Consider the following 17,877-nt stretch of genomic DNA (forward strand, 5'->3'; position numbering starts at 1 on the left):
CCTCTGACCGCTTGTCCGGTTGTCTTTATACTTAATTCCCAAGGCACCATGATTCATCAAAGAACCCTTTGAAGGTTCCCTATGTGCCAGGCAGAGTGCCAGGAGCTGAGAAGAGACACCCAAAAGAAACATCCCAAATAGTGCCTGCCCTTGCTGGGCTTATAGTCTAGCTGATAATTACATGGCGATAGCTGTTGGCCATTAAGACGTCTGAGGTGAGCTTTGGGCTCCTTGGTCAAAGCCTCCCATTGGGAATGCAGGGCTCAGGCAGGGGGAGTCTGCGCAGCCCAGGGTTAGGCTGTTCAGGCGGGTAGTCACAAATGTCCCACCAGAGGATTCCATTCCAGCTTATATTGCCTCGTGGCTTTATTTGCTCTTCTGTTTTGCTTAGGCCCATCAGAACCCCCAAAGGCAACGGGTTGTCTAGGCCACAAGGGAAGAGCAGGCAAGGTTCCTTAGACCTGGAAAAAGCCAAATAAGGGTGACTGAGGCAGCAGCAGAAGGAACATTCACGTTGAGAACCCCGATCTCAGTTCAGTGTTCAACGTGCTGTAAGGGTGCAAGAAATGAGCTTGGAGTGGGTGACAGTGAAGGGCTAAATCAACCGATAAAGCCAGAGCGACCCTCGCCTTCCAGCCACTCCCGAGAAATGAGTGAGGATTCTGCCTCCAAAGAATGGATTTCATCTGTGGGTTCTACCCATCGTTTATCCTTTTGGAAATGAGAACATCTTCGTAAGAAACAGCCGCGGGGACCCCCAGGGCTCCCAGGACACACGCTGAAAACAGGTCACTTAGATAGTCAATGAATGGAAAGTCCTCGAGCAGACACGGAGGAGCAAAGGGCAGCTCCAGTGCATGTCTTTGGAGGCTCTCGGGGTTGGAGATTCGTAAAGGGCTCAGACATCATGCTTGGCTCGGGAAGCAGACTCAGTGTGGCAGGATGTTCCAGGACAACCCCGTCGCCAAGCTTCGCATCCCCAAGGCTGGACGGTGCCAGGCGTGGAAATGCTGAACAAAATCTTGCAAAGGTCGTTTCTGTTCAAAGGTCATTCTGGTGAGATGGGGGGCACGTCACGTGGCTGTTCTCTGGCTCCCAACTACCTCGACTAGAAAACAAGGGAGTCGGGCCAGAGAATCCCTTTCTTGCTCTCCCTTCTCTCAAAATGAACTTGTAGAGAAAACCTGGACGAGCTGGGAGAAACGCTTCAAATACAATATTGCATTTGCTCATCGCCACCCCGTAGCCATTGTCCTTTAGGCTCCTCCTGCTTTTGTCCTCTTTCTTCTTTATTGTTCCTTTTTCAGATGAGGAAACTAAGTCTTAGAAGGGTAGGTGGGTTTGCCCACAGTCACATAGCCAGTATCTTGCAGGCAGGATTTGAATCAGGGTCTTTCCTAACTCAGGACCTCGAAGGCTTTTTCCATTGACATCACCTTCCCTCTCCTGGGTAGATGCTAATGTTACACTCCAAGGATTCTCCAGAACATTCGGGGTCAATCTAAAGCCCAAATGGAGAACCGTGACACCTGTGTGAAATTTGGTGATAAGCCCTGGCCACCCAATCCAAGTCACCGCAGGGAATGGCTGGAAGGACAATGTAGCTGGATTTTCTTCTCTAAGAGCTGCATCTTTATTGCTGTTTTCTTTTTTCCTTTTTTAACCCTTACCTTCCATCTTAGAATCAATACTAAGTATCAGAACTGTAAGATCTAGGTAACTGGGGTTAAGTGACTTGCCCAGGGTCACACAGCTGAGAAGTGTCTGAGGCCAGATTTGAACCCAAGTTTGAACTCCTGTCTCCCCTCGGAGCTACCCCAGCTCAGGTGTTAGTTTCTTGACACACACAAAATGAAGGTTTAAAAAGCTCCACCTCCAAGGTTCTTCAGGTTCCCCCAAAATGGGCATTTCCCCTAAGTACCCTGCAATTGTGCTCAATAAGCAACCGAATTAGGAACATTTGGTGGCGCTGGAATGAGGATTTTGAGTGGAAGAATGAGAGAATAAAGGAGGAAAGGAAGCGACTGTATAAAGATTCCGTGAGAATGTGTAGGTTGGACAGCTAGGGTTCATTGAAAACGAGGCTGAGGTTTGGCAGAGAATAGACAGAAAAGGGAAACGGCCACAGTGATAAGCCCTTTGGCCCCACAGCGTGCTTTGGTACTGACTCTGGCTGCATGGGAGCTCCTTAGATGGTTTTTGTAGCTGGCTGCTGCACGGTGGGACGTGTTAAAGTCTTCGGGGAGGGGACGCGGCTCATCGTAACCGGTAAGTGTTTCCACTGTGTTTCATCTGTTTCCCATAATCCCACTAACAGAGAAGCTTGCTTCATTTGGGGAGGGGGGGACAGAGAACTGGGGCCACTGAATGTCTGTGAGTAAAGCGGGTGACTCTCTAGTGGGGCAGCTGAGGCTCTTCGACTGCCGTTGGCCAGAGAGCAGGAATCATTTCGTTCTGGCTGGAGAGAAGGGAGTGAGTGGCAATAGACCAAGGCTCAAGGGAGAGGCTGCCTCATCACCAGCTGTTTCTGTGCTATTGCTGCCCATGTCCTCTCTTATTTTCACAAACGTGCCTGATAAAACCCTCTGTCTGAGGGTCAGAACAACCTCGTGGGCTCCTCCTGACCCTCTGACTTCACTGTGCTCTCCGACTGCTTGTGGGAGATGCTGTTGTAGTAAGGAAACGCCAGGGATCAGTAAAAGCAGGGCTTCTTCCATGAGTATTCCAGAGGGATCACACATGTTCTCTATTATTTTTTTAAACTCTTACCTTCCATCTTGGAGTCAATACTGTGTATTGGCTCCAAGGCAGAAGAGTGGTCAGGGATAGGCAATGGGGGTCAAGTGACTTGCCCAGGATCACACAGCTGGGAAGTGTCTCAGGCCAGATTTGAACCCAGGCCCTCCCATCTCTGGGCCTGGCTCTCCATCCACTGGGCCACCCAGCTGCCCCCGGATCACACATGTTCTGATCAGGCCCAGGGGGCAGAACTAGGATGGGGAGTGGTCATAAAGAGAGTAATGGAGGCCAGAGATGGGGACAGACGTCCTCATGAGTGCTGCCCTGAAGTAGGCCAGGTCCCTCCCCTTCCCTAGATGTCACCAAGGAATGGTTGGGTTATCATGGGAATTAATGGGGACCCTGGCTTAAACGTAAAGGCCATCCAAGAGCAGGTAGAGATGGTGGGCTGGAGCCATGGTTTGGCAGCCCTCCAGCCCAGAGGGGCAGTGAGGTTCCTTCAAACCAGAAAATTCAGGGAGTCTGTGACGGTGACTTAAAAGGGCCGGCCCAGCTTCAGATTTTGGTAATCAGGTGTGATCATTAATAGGAGCCTCGCAGACATACTCTAAAGACTGCTGAAGCTCCGGGGCCCTGGGTTCAAATCACAATGCTGTCACTTACTTCCTTCTGGGTGATTTTATGTAGTCGAACTCTCTGGGTACCTCCATTAGCTCATCTCTAAAATGGAGCAATGGGGCCAGAGCCAGAGGGTTCCAGATTCTTGTAATATACATATTATGGAGACAGGCAGACAGACAGACAGACAGAGACAGAGCTACGCATACGCACGCACACTGAATTGCACGTCAATGCACTTACTTTCCTTGTACTCCTATACATTGCATGCATTAAAAGCAAGACCCCAAGAAGTAGCCCATAGACTTCACCAAACTGCTGCTAAAGGGCTCCAGAACACACAAATGTTAAGAAGTTCTGGTCTAGACAATCACTAAGATCCTTTCCAGGCCTGATTCCATGATAATACCAAGAAAGCCGACTTTTATGTAGGCAAATCTTCCCGTGTACAAAGCACTTTACACCTAGCATCTCGTTTGATACAGAAATGCTGTCTACAATCCCCACTCTACAGATGGGAATACTGAGGCTTAAAGAAATAGTGACTTGTCCAAAGTCACACACTCAGTGTCAAAGGCAGAATCTCAACTGCAGACTCTTCAGCTTTAGGTCCCAAACTCTTTTCAGTGTCTATCACACGGATTCTCATGTTTACATAAACAGCAGGGACTCCCTGGAGGCTTCACAGACAACCTAACTTCAAATGGAGATGTGTCTAATGTGCCAAAAAGAAACAAAATGGCGCCCAGGTCATAGTCACTCCAGGGCTGACTCGACCACTTGGAAGGAGATTATGTTGAATGACTTTTCCCAAGTCCCTGAGGTCTGGGTGGTCTGGACATTCACTGTGATGGACACCTGGTTTCCTTCTGGGCACCCTGACCCGTCAAATAAGTGACAAAAGCTGGCATGAAGCCAAAAGGTGTATTGTGAGAGGAGCAATGAGGGTAAAAAGAGAAGGAAGGAAAGAGACGTTTACCAAGAAACCCCCCAGTACATGAGCTGGAGAACTCATGGGAATTGGAAACATGGCCGAGACAGAGTCCGTTTATGGAGAATCTCCAGACCATTAAAATCCAAGAACTCGTAGCCCGCTTTGCCTGCGGTGTGCCTCGAGTCTCTCACTGACTGAGGGAGACAAAGCTCCTTAGCTGGTTTCAGTAGCTGGCTGCTCCATCGTGGGAGCGAAAGTCTTTGGTGAAGGAACGAAGCTTATCGTGGCAGGTGAGGCTTTCAATTGCTCTTCCCTCAGTTTCTAGGAATTGAAGGTATAAAGGGAGGCTTGGCCCGACTGGGGAAGCAAAACCCCCAGCTCCTGATTGGGCTATTTTCCAGAGGGTAGATGTGAGGGTATGGCTGAAATGAGTGGGAAAGGGGGAATCTCTTTGTTCTGGGGGAATGGGCGCACCCAGTGAAGGATCAGGCTCTAGAGCGTCTGTTGCACTTTACTGTGTCTATTCACTAATTTTCATTATTTCATTAGAAATATTGGCAAAAGAAACTGATGCAATCCTCTGGGTAAAAACTAAATCGAAATCTACATTTTGTGAACTGATCTCCTTTGACTTCCATATGGCTTTTCATTGTACACAACTCTATGATGTCAGGGGAAGGCTGGGGAAACGGGTCGATTTGCTGTTGCTGTTTCCGTGTTTAGCATTAACTAGATTCAAACCTCAGAAGCAGAAAAAATAGCATTGAATGCAGAGAAAATGGTCACACTTGATTTCTGATTGCTGAAGACATGGTGGCATTAGCTTCTATGGGTCAGATTAGGAATGAGCAGTAAGGGCTTTGTTGTTTCTGTGTAAATCGCAAGGTATGGCTTCATTTGGAATCAGACAAAAACAAACTATATTGTGAATTGTTTCTTCTATTTGCTATGTGACCTTGGACAACTAATTTCCCTTGTTAAACCTCAGTTTCTTCACCTATCAAATTGCAGGATTAGGCTAAATGGCTAATGTTAATGATTAGGCTGACGTACCCTCATTAACAAGGCCTAGAAGAATGATAGTTATCTTCCTTTGCTGATTTGATTTAGAAAAGAAGAAACAAGACTTCAGTCATGAATACTTTCTGATAAATTATTTTTTAAAAATACTGCATAGCCTGCATCTGTGGTGGAAAACTCAAAGATCTCTGTGGGCCACATATTGACTTAGAAAACCAAATTCACACGTGTTTTACTTTGTGAAGCGTGTCCCGGGGCCATTTTCATCTGAGTTTCACAATGGCGAGCTGGCCCTTCTGAACTACATGACTGCTTTCCTTACCCATTGGCAGTTCAAATGGGAAGAATCTGAAAGAATTCTCCAAAGCTGTTGGCCTTTTCCCTCTAATTTATCAGATCATTTAGCTCTAAATTCGATTTCTCTTTGCGATCTCAGTTTCCATTTTAAGGTCTAGTTGTTGATGTTTGATCATTCTTCAGTACTTTCTGGCTTCTATCCCTTTCCTTTGGGTCAGCTGCCTCTCAGAGTCCCAGTTCCCACTCCCTCCTCGGCTTCTAAATAGTATCAGGGGTGTCCAGAGCCCTCTTCCCCACCGCCAAGTCCTCAGCTTAGCAGGAGCTTCACCAAACAGCTTGCCGGCCTTTTGGTGCCCGTCCTGGAGGATCATACGATTGTGACCCGTTGGCACAAGCCTTGAGAAGCCGGATCCCTCCCAGAACATAACGAAACATCAGAGCAGGCCCTTAGTGGAAGAACTTGGTGAAATATGAGTGAAAGGCCGGCTGGTGTCTCCCCTTCTGGCCGCAGCTCCATAAGATGCCCTCATTCCTCCCTAATGACAGTCCATTCTTACAAGAAGCTCTTGGAGCATCTGCTCCATCAGGCTCTTCGCAGTTCGTCATTTCCAGTGTAAGTTATCATTAGGAGGGATCGGGCACCATCCTGTTGCCAACTGGATAGACAAAACCATAATGCGGGTTGGGGATGGGAATGAAATGATTAAATCTACCAGGAGTGGAAGGATGCAGCATACGAAGAAATCCCAATCATTAGGTAGGTTCCACCAAGAAAAAGGCATGAAAAATCAGGTGGAATCCTCTGAACGGGAGGCTTCGATGATGCCAGAAGGCAAAGCCAGTTTGAGAAAAAATAAGATCATTTCTATTAAATGTCCTGGACAAGGCCCGAGAGCGCACTGTTACCGGTCAGGGCACGGATTGCTATGTGAGATAAAGCTATACGAGGTGATCACGTCAACCCCATCTCTGGAAAAGAATTGCTTAAAAAGAACAAAAGGAACAAAAAAGGCCCCTTCAGCAACAGAAGTCAACCTTGGAAGCTTAGAAGCGTCTTTTGCATGCAGTGGATCATTGCTTTGCTGCTTTCCAAGTTTAAAACCTGACTGCGGCTTTTGTAAGAGTGCGGCGGAATCTATTCCTGTGTGAGCGGATGACTTTCTGGTGAAGAAAAGATGTCAACCTGGAAACCGGCCAGGAGTCTTGAGAATTGGTGCAAAGGCAAAAATTCCCATCTGACTCCCTTCCGTGAACACTGACGTGAAATCCCCTTTGATACAGCATCATGGCCTCGGCTACAACTTGGATACTAAGTGTTCGATACTGTATAAAAGCCTCTAAATCGGGTGGTAAGAGAAGCAGGTCTGTAGAGAAAACTGTAGCTCCTCGGCGTTACCCAGAGGAAAACAATCTAAGAGAAACTCCCAGAGCGGCCATTCTGAAGACTATCCCCCACCCCAAAGTCCACGTATCCCAGGCAGCGCGCCGTAGCATCAAAGGGGCCGAATATCCAGAGATCAGGTGGTCACAGCTTGGGGGGCTTTTAAACAGCCCCCTGGAAGAGGGCTTCCTCCTGCTTTGCTGTTTGACCTACGAGAGCAGAACTAGGTTGGAATGAGGAAAATTTCTACTCGTTACAAGAAAGCTGCTCCAACCAATTTAATGTCCTCAGGCTCAGCTGTGCTCCACACATATGTCCGACTTCTTTAGAAAGACAAACGTCCTGCTGTGCTCACCGCTTTGAGGGGAAATGTAGAATGGATCTACTTAAAGCTCGTCAGATCTAGCCAAAGAATCACCTTTCTCTGTCCAGGCGTCTTTTTTGCTTCCCTTTGTGAGTTCAAAATAAAATTGAAGAATAATTTAGTCTTTGGGGCGTGTCATGTAATAACGTAAACTTTTGAAAAAGGTAACTAGACCATTTAAAAATACATCTCATACAACATAAGGAGTATGGCTGTGATTTATCTGATTTTCTTATTTAATGTGCAAATACTTGTGTGTGTTTAAACAGCAGAAGTCCCACAGATTTCATAGAAAGTGAAAGAAATGTCTTCACGGGGGCAGCTGGGTGGCTCAATGGATGGAGAGCCAGGCCTAGAGATGGGAGGTCCTGGGTTCAAATCTGGCCTCAGATCCTTCCCAGCTGTGTGACCCTGGGCAAGTCACTTGACCCTCATGGCCTAGCCCTTGCCACTCTTCTGTCTTGGAGCCAATACACAATATTGACTCCAAGATGGAAGGTGAGGGTTTAAAAAAAAAAAAGAATGTCTTCACGCTTCATAACACTCAAACGGTCATATTAGAGAATCACAAAGTTTAAAGGGAACAATGTTGAACATTAAAATCAGATGTGTAGTTGCTCCTAACATACCTCATAACCTTATTGTACCTACATTACCCGCTTGGCTAATAGTTGGATTTTTATGTGTTTTTGCTGAATGAATGCTCTTTACTTCTCAAAGATTATTACAAATTATGTGCTGTAGAAAAAGAACTTCAATAATGAATGTAAAGTGGACTTCATGAGCTCTATGAACTGTATTTTATTTTCCCAACAATGAAATGAATTCATCTTAGTGGGTTATGTTTCATATCTACTCTTAAAGATGGGGCTGACTTCATTTGTTATTTACTTATACTTATTTTGTTTATTAAAATATTGTGGGGACTTTAAAAAAAGCTGTCCCTAACATCACAAGGCATCCCCAAGTGGAAGGAGCCGCCCCCAGAAGCAGTGGCTCAGGGCGCAACTAGGAGGCTCAGTGGAGAGAGAGACAGGCCTGGAGATGGGAGCCCTGGGTTCAAAAATTTGGCCTTCCAATACTTCCTAGCTGTGTGACCCTAGGCAAGTCACTTAACCTCCATTGTCTAGATCTTGCTGCTCTAAGGTTTGTTTTTTTTTAAAGGAGTAATGGCTCCCTCCTCAGTGGGTATCTTTATTTTTTTTAATATATTTTATTTGATCATTTCCAAGCATTATTCGTTAAAGACATAGATCATTTTCTTTTCCTCCCCCCCCCACCCCCCATAGCCGACGCGTAAATCCACTGGGCATTCCATGTTTTCTTGATTTGAACCCATTGCTTTGTTGATAATATTTGCATTAGAGTGTTCATTTAGAGTCTCTCCTCTGTCATGTCCCCTCAACCTCTGTAGTCAGGCAGTTGCTTTTCCTCGGTGTTTCCACTCCCATAGTTTATCCTTTGCTTATGAATAGTGTTTTTTTCTCCTAGATCCCTGCAGGGACATTACACCGCCACTAATGGAGAAGTCCATTACGCTCGATTATACCACAGTGTATCAGTCTCTGTGCACAATGTTCTCCTGGTTCTGCTCCTCTCCCTCTGCATCACTTCCTGGAGGTTGTTCCAGCTCAGTGGGTATCTTTAACCAATGGTTGGATGATCATCTGGGTGTGATATGGAGGGATTTATTTTCCAATGATGAGCACAAACGGCCTTTGCAACTCCGAAATTCGGTGAATGTAAAATTGATATGGGGCGGGGGGAAGCTAAGAGGTATCCCTCCTGGTCCTCAACAGTACTGAAGTTCAGGCCTGTTATTGACTTGCACCACATTAGCCGTTTAGTTTTCTGATAATTATCTCCTTTGGATTCTCCCGTTTTCTCCCCAGAATCTGCTTTCAAAAAAAAGCCACCAAAGCCCATCTTTTTCCTCCCGACGTCAGAGGAGATAAAGCAGAAACAATCTGGGACCTACATTTGCCTCCTGGAGGATTTTTTCCCCAATGTCGTTAAAACATATTGGAAAGAAGATGGGAACTCACAGCCTCTGGATGCCCAGTTTGGACCGATCACCGGGGGTGGAAATTCCTACTCCCAGGTCAGCTGGCTGACAGTGAAGGAAGACGTCTTGCGGAAAAACCTCACCTACTTCTACCAGCACGAGGACTTGGGCATGGAACCGAAGGCATTTTCTATTTCTTCAGTCAGGGAAAAAGGTAGGTACTGAGATCCTCAGCTTCTCGTATGGGGACACTGAAGGGCCTTCCATCAATAGGATCAGGAACCGGTCCTATGCCAGGAAAAGGCGTGCCCAGCCTCCCAAAGTCAACTCGTGGTCAAACATGTATTAAGTACTTATTGAATGGCAGGCACATCTAAGCACTGGGGAGGCAAATTAAAAATGGAAAGTCCTTGCCTTCCCAAAGTCCATATTTTAACTGGGGAAGTAAGAAAGAAAAAATAGAGAGGGAGAGAGAGACAGAGAAGAGAGGAGAGAGGGAGATGGAAAGAGAGACAAAGAGGGGGAGAGACACAGAAACAGCAAGATGGAGAGACAGACAGAGAGAAAGAAGAGATGAGAGAGAGATGGAAAAAGAGGGAGAGAGACAGAGAAACAAAAAGAGAGATGGGGAGAGAGGGAGAGAGAGGAGAGACAGACAGAGAAAGAGAGAGACAGTGAGAGAGAGAGAGAGAGAGAGAGAGAGAGAGAGAGAGAGAGAGAGAGAGAGAGAGAGATGAGACACATACACATATAGATGAAAAGAAAGAGAGTATATAAAACAGATATACAGATAAGCCACCTGGTCAGGAACCAGATGGAATGGACCAGACAGAATTGGGCCAGTTACACTGACAGGCATGGGCGAACCAGAGCGCCGGATCAAAGCGAGTTATTCTGTTCATCTTAGAATTGTGCCTTTCACCAAGCCTTCCTTGCTTTCTGTCGATGGGCACGTCGAACGCTTTTCCCCTACTTTTAACATGAGCTTCATCTTCCATTCTGCCACACCACTAAGAGAAAAGCAGAGACATCTAAGGCTCCCGAGATGTTAGAATAAATCCTGTCATGTGGTCTACAAGCTCAACGAAAGGATCTCACATCAAACTGGTGGGGCCAGGATGCTGCCCTCCCCGCTGGGTTTTGGCGAGCTTTGGGAGACAGGCAAAGGCAAGGTCCTATGAGTCCTCAGGGTGCAGAACACACATTATCTCCGATCAGTTCGAGCTGCCCCATTCCCCGTAGGTGATCTGCCAAACTGAGCATTTCTTTGGTATCATCTACAAAATACCAGTTTTCACGGTCGCTTCTCAGCTAAATGAGCCTCGCTTTGGCCTCTCTCATCTCTGGTGCCCAGGCCAGTGACAGCTCATGGTAGATGCTTTGTAAGTGCCCATTGACTGGCCAATGGCTCATCTCACCACCTCAGAGGTCAGCATTAAACTGGCCCAACCTGGAAGTCTGTCCTATGCAGGAGATGAGCAGGGAGTATAAAGAGTTTCCCAAGTTCCCATTAGAATCATCTATTCATGTAGAAGTTGTGTGGCTCTGAGCAAGTCCCTTCAGCTCTTAGCCTCAGTTTTCTTACCCATAAAATGGGGCTGATACTAGTCTCTACTTCATACAAGTTTTGTGAAGATACATGTGTTAGACACATGCAAACACATGTATGTAAAGTGTTTTAAAACCTCCGTATGGATGCTAGCTCCTGTCATGGGGCAGGGTCCTACCCAAGTGAGGTTACATTGGGAAGCTAACGTGGCCTTAGGATAAGGGCATCAGTAAAACTGTCCATTCTCTAAGCAGATCTGGCAGTAGCTTAGCCATGGCAGATAGCCTGATTTTTTGTCTCTACTCTAGCTGCGTTGGGTCAAATTTGGACAAATGATTTAGTGGACAAATCTCTAGGCATGAAGGGGTGGGAAGACTAGAAACTATCTACTGAATCTGGAAATTCCTTAGAAGGGATAAGATAGTGGAGTGGAAAGCCCCCAGGGTCTGGGATCAGAAGATCTGAGTTCAAATCCCACCTCTGTCACTGCCTAAGCTGCTCGACACAACTCATTTCTATTCTCTGGGCCTCTGTTTTTACATCTGTAAAATGGGAGTGTGTGGATCAAGTGAGCCTGAGGTCCCTTCCAGTGGTAGATCCCCTTTCCATATCTGAAACCTTATTTTAAAAAGTATTTCCGACAGTCTCCCCATGATGCCTCCTCGTGCTATGTTTTCATGGCTGCAAAGGGAGGGGAGGGAGACAAGATGGACCACTGATGCTGCTCAAGTCCTTTGACCTCAATGGGCCCCCTGAAGGCTGGGATTTGTCTTTTTGCCTGAATAAATCTCACATCTGCTCTTCATTCTGTTGCTAGAGTGAGCTTGAGGCCACGTCTACAATCCTAGGCAGTTCCGTTTTGTCTGGTTGTTGGTCAGTCCATAGCATGAACCCAAAGGCTCTCTCTGCATGGACACGGCCCACGAGCCCCGGGGAAGGGCCAGAGGCAGAGGGCTTCAGGGGGATACCCAGAAAGGGGAGGGACAGGGCAGGCCACTTCCCCGAACCCTAGCTCGGCTCTAGTGAGTCACCTTTCCCGAGCGTTGCTGCTCTGGGTTTCACAGTGCTGGTGTTTTCTCTTAGACGTGCAGCTCAAAACCAACAAGGAAACCAGTTCTGAGAGCCCCGATAAAGGGAGCGGAGGGCAGGTCGCTCTTGAGAGCGCCTTGTTTGTCACTGCGGTGAACTGGCTGACAAAAAGGTCTTGAGCCACTTCCTGTTAAACCGAGCAATTCAGGGGAAATTCACACTTGGCTGAAGTTGGTCAAAGTTGCTGGGGCCGAGCTTGGTAGGTCACCAGCCGAAGCCCCGGCTTTAGGGTGGAAGCTCACACTGAGTCAGCCCCGGCCCCGGCTTCCTGTCGTCATTTCTCCTCCATTCTTGCCTGCCTCCCACTCCCCACTGTCCAAGGGTAGTGACACAAAATCCCATTCGCACCCAGGAGGGGCGCGCAGTAGGTGCAACGGGAAGGAGGCGAGATTTGACGTCGGGGAACCTCAGGTTCAGATCCTGGCTCGGTCCTTTGCAGCCTTGGCTTCTTCGCCTGTAGGAGTGGGCCACATCACTGGGGTTCCAGTTCTTTTATCCATAGCCCCCTTGGCCACCCAGTGACATCGAGACCCCTTCTCCAAACCGTGTTGTCAAGTGCACAAAGTGAGATATGTAGAATGACAGAGAGAGCAACTCCATTAAAATAGACGTAGTTTTTCTGTTCAATGTCCAGGGCCCCACATCTAGTGAGTGTCTGAGGTCACCTTTGAACTTGGAAGATGAGTCTTCTTGGCTCTGCTGGACTAGGTGTGCTTGTATACATTAGGCATTTAATAAATGTTTATTGATTGACTATCATTCTCTAAAGAAATGCATGTTCTTTGGTCCAAGCAGTCAGAACAGCTACCCATTCAGCTAAGCACACAAGGCCCCTGGAGGAGATATCAGTTTGTCTGGGATGTTTCCTGCTGGAACATCACCACTTCCATGTGCTGACCGGCAAAGGCAGCGAGCACAAAGAACGAAGGAATGGGAATAGAAGAGGCGTTTATGTCGGCAGCCTCCGTAGCGTCCTCCGGGTGGCTGTCTGTCTCTTTGCAGCCATGCCTGCCTGATGCTAGATGAAAAGCTCTTGTTTTTCTCCTTCTTCTAGTTTTCTCCAAAGAGACTTCCCCAAGAATCTGCAGGGATACTTCAGCTAAGACCAAAGGTAAGCTTCCCGCGAGTCCCTTTTCCAAGTCGACAGTATTTTTGACTCAGGTTCAATGTTTGACTCACAGAGATTGGAGGAGCGGAAGCTTCCCAGAGTCCAAAGAAAGACGCCCAACCCTGCCTGCTGAGAATCTGGGATGGCTGGTTTGTCTATGGAAAGACACCTCCTCCCTGTCACCATCCGGCCGGACAGACCCAGAGGTGTAGGGCTTCAGGGGTCCAAAAGCTTGCAAGCTTGGGGTTGGTGGGAGCCTGGGAGAGGTGCTTGCTAGGAAGGAATCCATCCCAGACCTTTTTCTGAGGATCCCCTGAGGTCTTGGTCAACCATGGTGTGGAATGATGGCCAATGCACCAAAGCCTCTGAGTCTCAGCTTCATCATCTGTAAACAATGAGTTCAGTGGAGGAAATATTGGGCTTGCAGGCAGAAAAAGCCTTTGTTCATATCCTGGACATTTACTGGATGCTAGCCAAGTGACTCAGTTTCCTCATCTGTATAATGGGGATAATAACACCTTTTCTCACAAGGTTGTTTTTCAGAAAGCATTTTTTAACCCTTACTCGTTCGTTCTGTTTCCTCATCTGCAAACTGAGAGGGCAGACTGTAGGATGTCGAACGGGTCCCTCCCAGATCTAAATCTAATGTGAAAAAGAATCAGGCATTTGTGGGACAGTGGTGGAAGGAGTCCAATCCGTTCCACCATTTAGCAATCTGTCACATCAGGTAAGTCATGAGATCATAGATCTTTAGGGCTGGAAGGGATTTTAGGGGTCAACTGAGCCCAAACCCTCATTTTCCAGTTGAAGAAGCAGGCCCAGGGACAGGCTGGGATTTAGCTGTGCAGCACCATCACAGAATGAGTTTCCACAGAAAATGGCTCAGGAGCAACCTAAGCTTTTGGCCAATGTGGGCTCTGCACAGGCACGAGGGCCCCGTTTGGTTCTTGGTGGGAGCATACCTCTAGCTACAATCTGGAGCTGACTGCTGATGAGAGCCATAGAAATGCCCCCCGTTCCTATTGTACTTTCAGCTTTCCAATGGGTTTTCCAAGCTTTAGTCCAGAGAGGTTCCCACAATAATCACCAAGAGACAAGAAAGCCCCTGACGAGAGATGAGGAAGTTGGCTGAAGCCCTGGGCGTGGTCACCAGCTAGAGACCTGGCAAGACCAGCGCCAGAAATGAAGGCTTCCCACTTGCAGCGCCGTCTTCTTCAAAACCCAAGACCTGAGGGGTCAAACTCAAAGGGATGGGGCGGGGGGACCCCTGTGGGTGACACAGTGACTTAGTTTTAAAATGCAATTTCATGGAATTTTAATTTAGTCAAATATTTCTCAATTCTCTTTTAACCTGGCTTGGGAGGCACTGGGAAGTGCTGTGGACTACAGGCCACACGCTTGACCCCTCTGCCCTGAACCACAGTTCTTTCATGCAGAAAAGAACAGGATTTCAGGGGCAATTCCATGCACAAATTAATGGCATAACCCCATGCCAACTCTGGACGAATCTGTCTTAAGGGCATGTGCCACTTCTCTGTGTCTCTGAGAAGGATAACTTACCTTTCCATAGTGCTTTGTAGATTTCTGATTTCTTGCAATAATTCTACAAAGTGAGAAGCACAAGTATCATTATTCCCATTTTATGACATAGAAACTAAGGTTCAGAAGAGTTAGAGGTAGCTGGGGTCATATGCTACGACGTGCAGAGGAAACTTGAGGTCTTCAGACCCTGGATCAGGGCTCTTTGCTCATCACTTGTGTCCCTGTCTACTAACTTACAAGCTCCGAGAACTGAAAGCTTAGATTGTCTGGAGTATTCTCCCATTGGGAGGCAGTGGGTTCACCTTCACTGGGGGGTGGGGGGTGTCTTCTGGCAAAGGCTGGGTTGCTGTTTGGTGAGGATGATGCAGATCAAGGTTCTTAACCATTTGGGGATCCTGGTCTCCTTGGGCAGGCTGGTGAGTCTAGGGGCCCCTTCTCAGAATAATAACCATGTGCCAGGTATTGTGCTAAGCATGTCATAATTATTATCTTATTTGGTCCATACAACCACCCTGGGAGGTAGGTACTATTATTATCATCTCCATTTTACAGATGAAGAAATTGAGATGGACAGAGGTTAAGTAACTTGGCCAGAATTCCCTAGCAGATCTGGGAGAAGCAAGACCCAATTCAGTATTATTAATAATAATAAATAACTACATAGTTATAGTATATGAAAACATACATAGTTCATGCTATAAATATTATTTATTATTATTATACTGTTGGAAGCTTCTAGGGGAGTGCAGGGCAATAATATCTTACAGAAAAGTCCTGAGCAAATGCACTAGCAATCCTGCTCTCTCCATCTCCTTTGGGGCTCATTTTCATTTTTGGTGCTATCCCTGCCGGAAGCCCAGGTTCTCTAGCTTCTGCTCCCAAAGCCTTGCTCTTCTGTCCCTCAAAGGGCCATGTGGCACTAACCAGGCTCTCTCCTTTTAGGTCTCGTGGAGCTACATTTTGCCAACATGTCAGCCTATTACACCTACACCATCCTGCTTATGAAAAGTATAACCTACTTTGCTGTTATCCTCTTCTTCCTGTACCAGAAGAGAGTGGTCAAGAGCCCAGGGGCAAAGTAGGCATGCTGAGCAGCCCTCCGAGAGGGTTGGTCTACACCTTCCATTTTGTTTTCTGCACGAGATAGACAGTGGTCATATCCTCGGCTCTCATCATTTCTCTTTCACTTAGCAACGGCATTTACTGTAACTTGCAAAATGCCCATCAGGCTCTTTTCTGCTGGACAAACAGGAAACCTCAGGTTGGAAGAAGCAGGTTGTTTGGGTGCTTTGCTTTAGATATCTATGTTCCCCTCTTCCTGATGGCCTTTTCCCCAATAAAAGTCACTGAAGCTCCCTCTTTTCTGTGTCCGTGCTTTTAGTGTGACCTGGCCAGAAGGTCTCCAATGGGGAGCACTCGACACACATTATTATAGCCTTGGAGTCTCACAACAGCCCGGCAAGGGAGCCATACAGGGATAACGCGCTCCAATTTGAGAAGAGAGATACTCATTGTTTAAAGGATCTAGCAAAAATAGCTCTTTAAATTTGTTCCTTTTCAAAACCAGCAGGTTTGGGGGTTTTGCTGTTAAATAAAAAAGCGAATATATATAAATTAAATAAAGTTTATAGACATAAATATAAAAATAAATCATATAAATTAATATGAATAAATAATGCATACATATACAAACATAAAATATAAAATAAAACAATAATAATATATATTTTTAAATTATATACATAAACAAAAAAATACATAGAATTAGATGAAGAAACAGAGACTCCCAGAATATCAATGACTCACTCACAGCCAGCAAGTGGCAGGGGTGGAGTTTGAACTCATGTCTTCCTTGTTTCAAGTCTACCACTCTTTCCTGTACCATGTTCAGGAAGAAATCAGACCTGGGAGTCGGCTGCAATGGCCCCTCACGATGGGTTTTCTTCCTCTTGCCCACCTGTATCAATCAGGGTGCCCGCTCATTTGGTGTCCATCTGGGCACTGCCAGGGGAACAAGGGAGGGACTTTCCTTCTCAATTTCCAAAGGGTGCCAGCGAGAAAGCCAGGAGCCAATGATATACAATCAGTGAATATATATTCAGTGCCTACTCTGTGCCAGCCACCGTGCCAAGTGGGGAGGATACCAAGGGAAGAAGCTCACATATTCCAGAAGGCAGAAGCAGCATGAATGGGAGAAGATCTTGGAGGGAAGGCACTAGAATTCAGGGGGATCAGGAAAAGCTTTTTGGAGAAGGTGGGATTTTACTGGAACCTGAAAGAATGAGGAGGGACGGCATTCTAGGCATGGGACGTGCCAGAGAAAATGGCCGCTCTGGAGATGGAGGGTCTTGTATGAAGAACATCGAGGGGGCCTGGGTCACAGGACTGCAGAATAATGGAGAAAACTCCAAGTCTGGGCAAACCAGCCTTTAGCCAGCCTGATCACAGCGTACACCTGGACCAAGCCTAAAGGAGCTGATAGGAGTAACAACAGCAGTCTATCACCTCAATTTATCCTAACAACCCTGTGAGGTAGGTGCTGTTATTATCGTCCCTGTTTTACAAATAGGAAACCAAGGTAGAGAGTGGTAAGTGACTTGCTCAGTCACACAGCTAAGAAGTCTTCAGGTAGAATTTGAACCATGGTCTTCCTTTTTCCAGGTCTAACCCTTTATCCACTCTACCATCGAGTTGCTCAGCTCCACTGGTGGCTTCTTTCATGGATGGTGGAAGTCCCCAGCTTTAGGATACAGTTTCCCTCCCTCCCCAGTGTAGGGGTTTAGTTGCATTTCCTTAAATTCCTAATAGGAAATTGCAATGAGGATGGGCTTCCTTTCAAAATGGCGCCTGCTTTGGAATGGAGCCAAATGAGCTCTGCTGCTTCTCATCGGGGTGACCTGGGACAAGTCATTTGACATCTCTAAAATGAGAGGGGAGCTAGATGGCCTCCCAGGACCCTTCCAGCTCCAGATGAGGACTGTATGAGCCTAATCACGTTGGGCCTCAGTTTCCTCATCTACAAAGTGAAAGGATTGGGCAAAGCAACTTTTATGCTTCCTTCTGGCTCTAAGTTGATTACCTTATGATCCTCTAGTTACTTTAACCATCGGGCCTCAGTTTACTCATCTGTCAAAAGGGGAGGGGCTCAGATGAGCAGATCATCACTCCCTCCCTGCTCTAAATTAACGAGCCTGCTAGACTTGATTTATCTGTTAAGTGATGATCTTTTCA

The 17,877-nt window shown here is 46.8% G+C and overlaps 1 gene segment (V, D, J or C); it reads left to right on the forward strand.

The window, feature by feature from the left end:
• Window positions 1-431: 431 nt before the first annotated feature.
• TRGC (T cell receptor gamma constant) lies at window positions 432-16,000 on the forward strand. The segment is given in 4 exon segments: window positions 432-2,268; window positions 9,246-9,572; window positions 13,051-13,107; window positions 15,589-16,000. Coding segments are annotated over 4 exon segments (600 nt in total).
• The last annotated feature ends 1,877 nt before the right edge of the window (window positions 16,001-17,877 follow it).

Source organism: Monodelphis domestica, chromosome 7 (genome assembly GCF_027887165.1).
Source record: "Monodelphis domestica isolate mMonDom1 chromosome 7, mMonDom1.pri, whole genome shotgun sequence".
NCBI lineage: Eukaryota > Metazoa > Chordata > Mammalia > Didelphimorphia > Didelphidae > Monodelphis > Monodelphis domestica.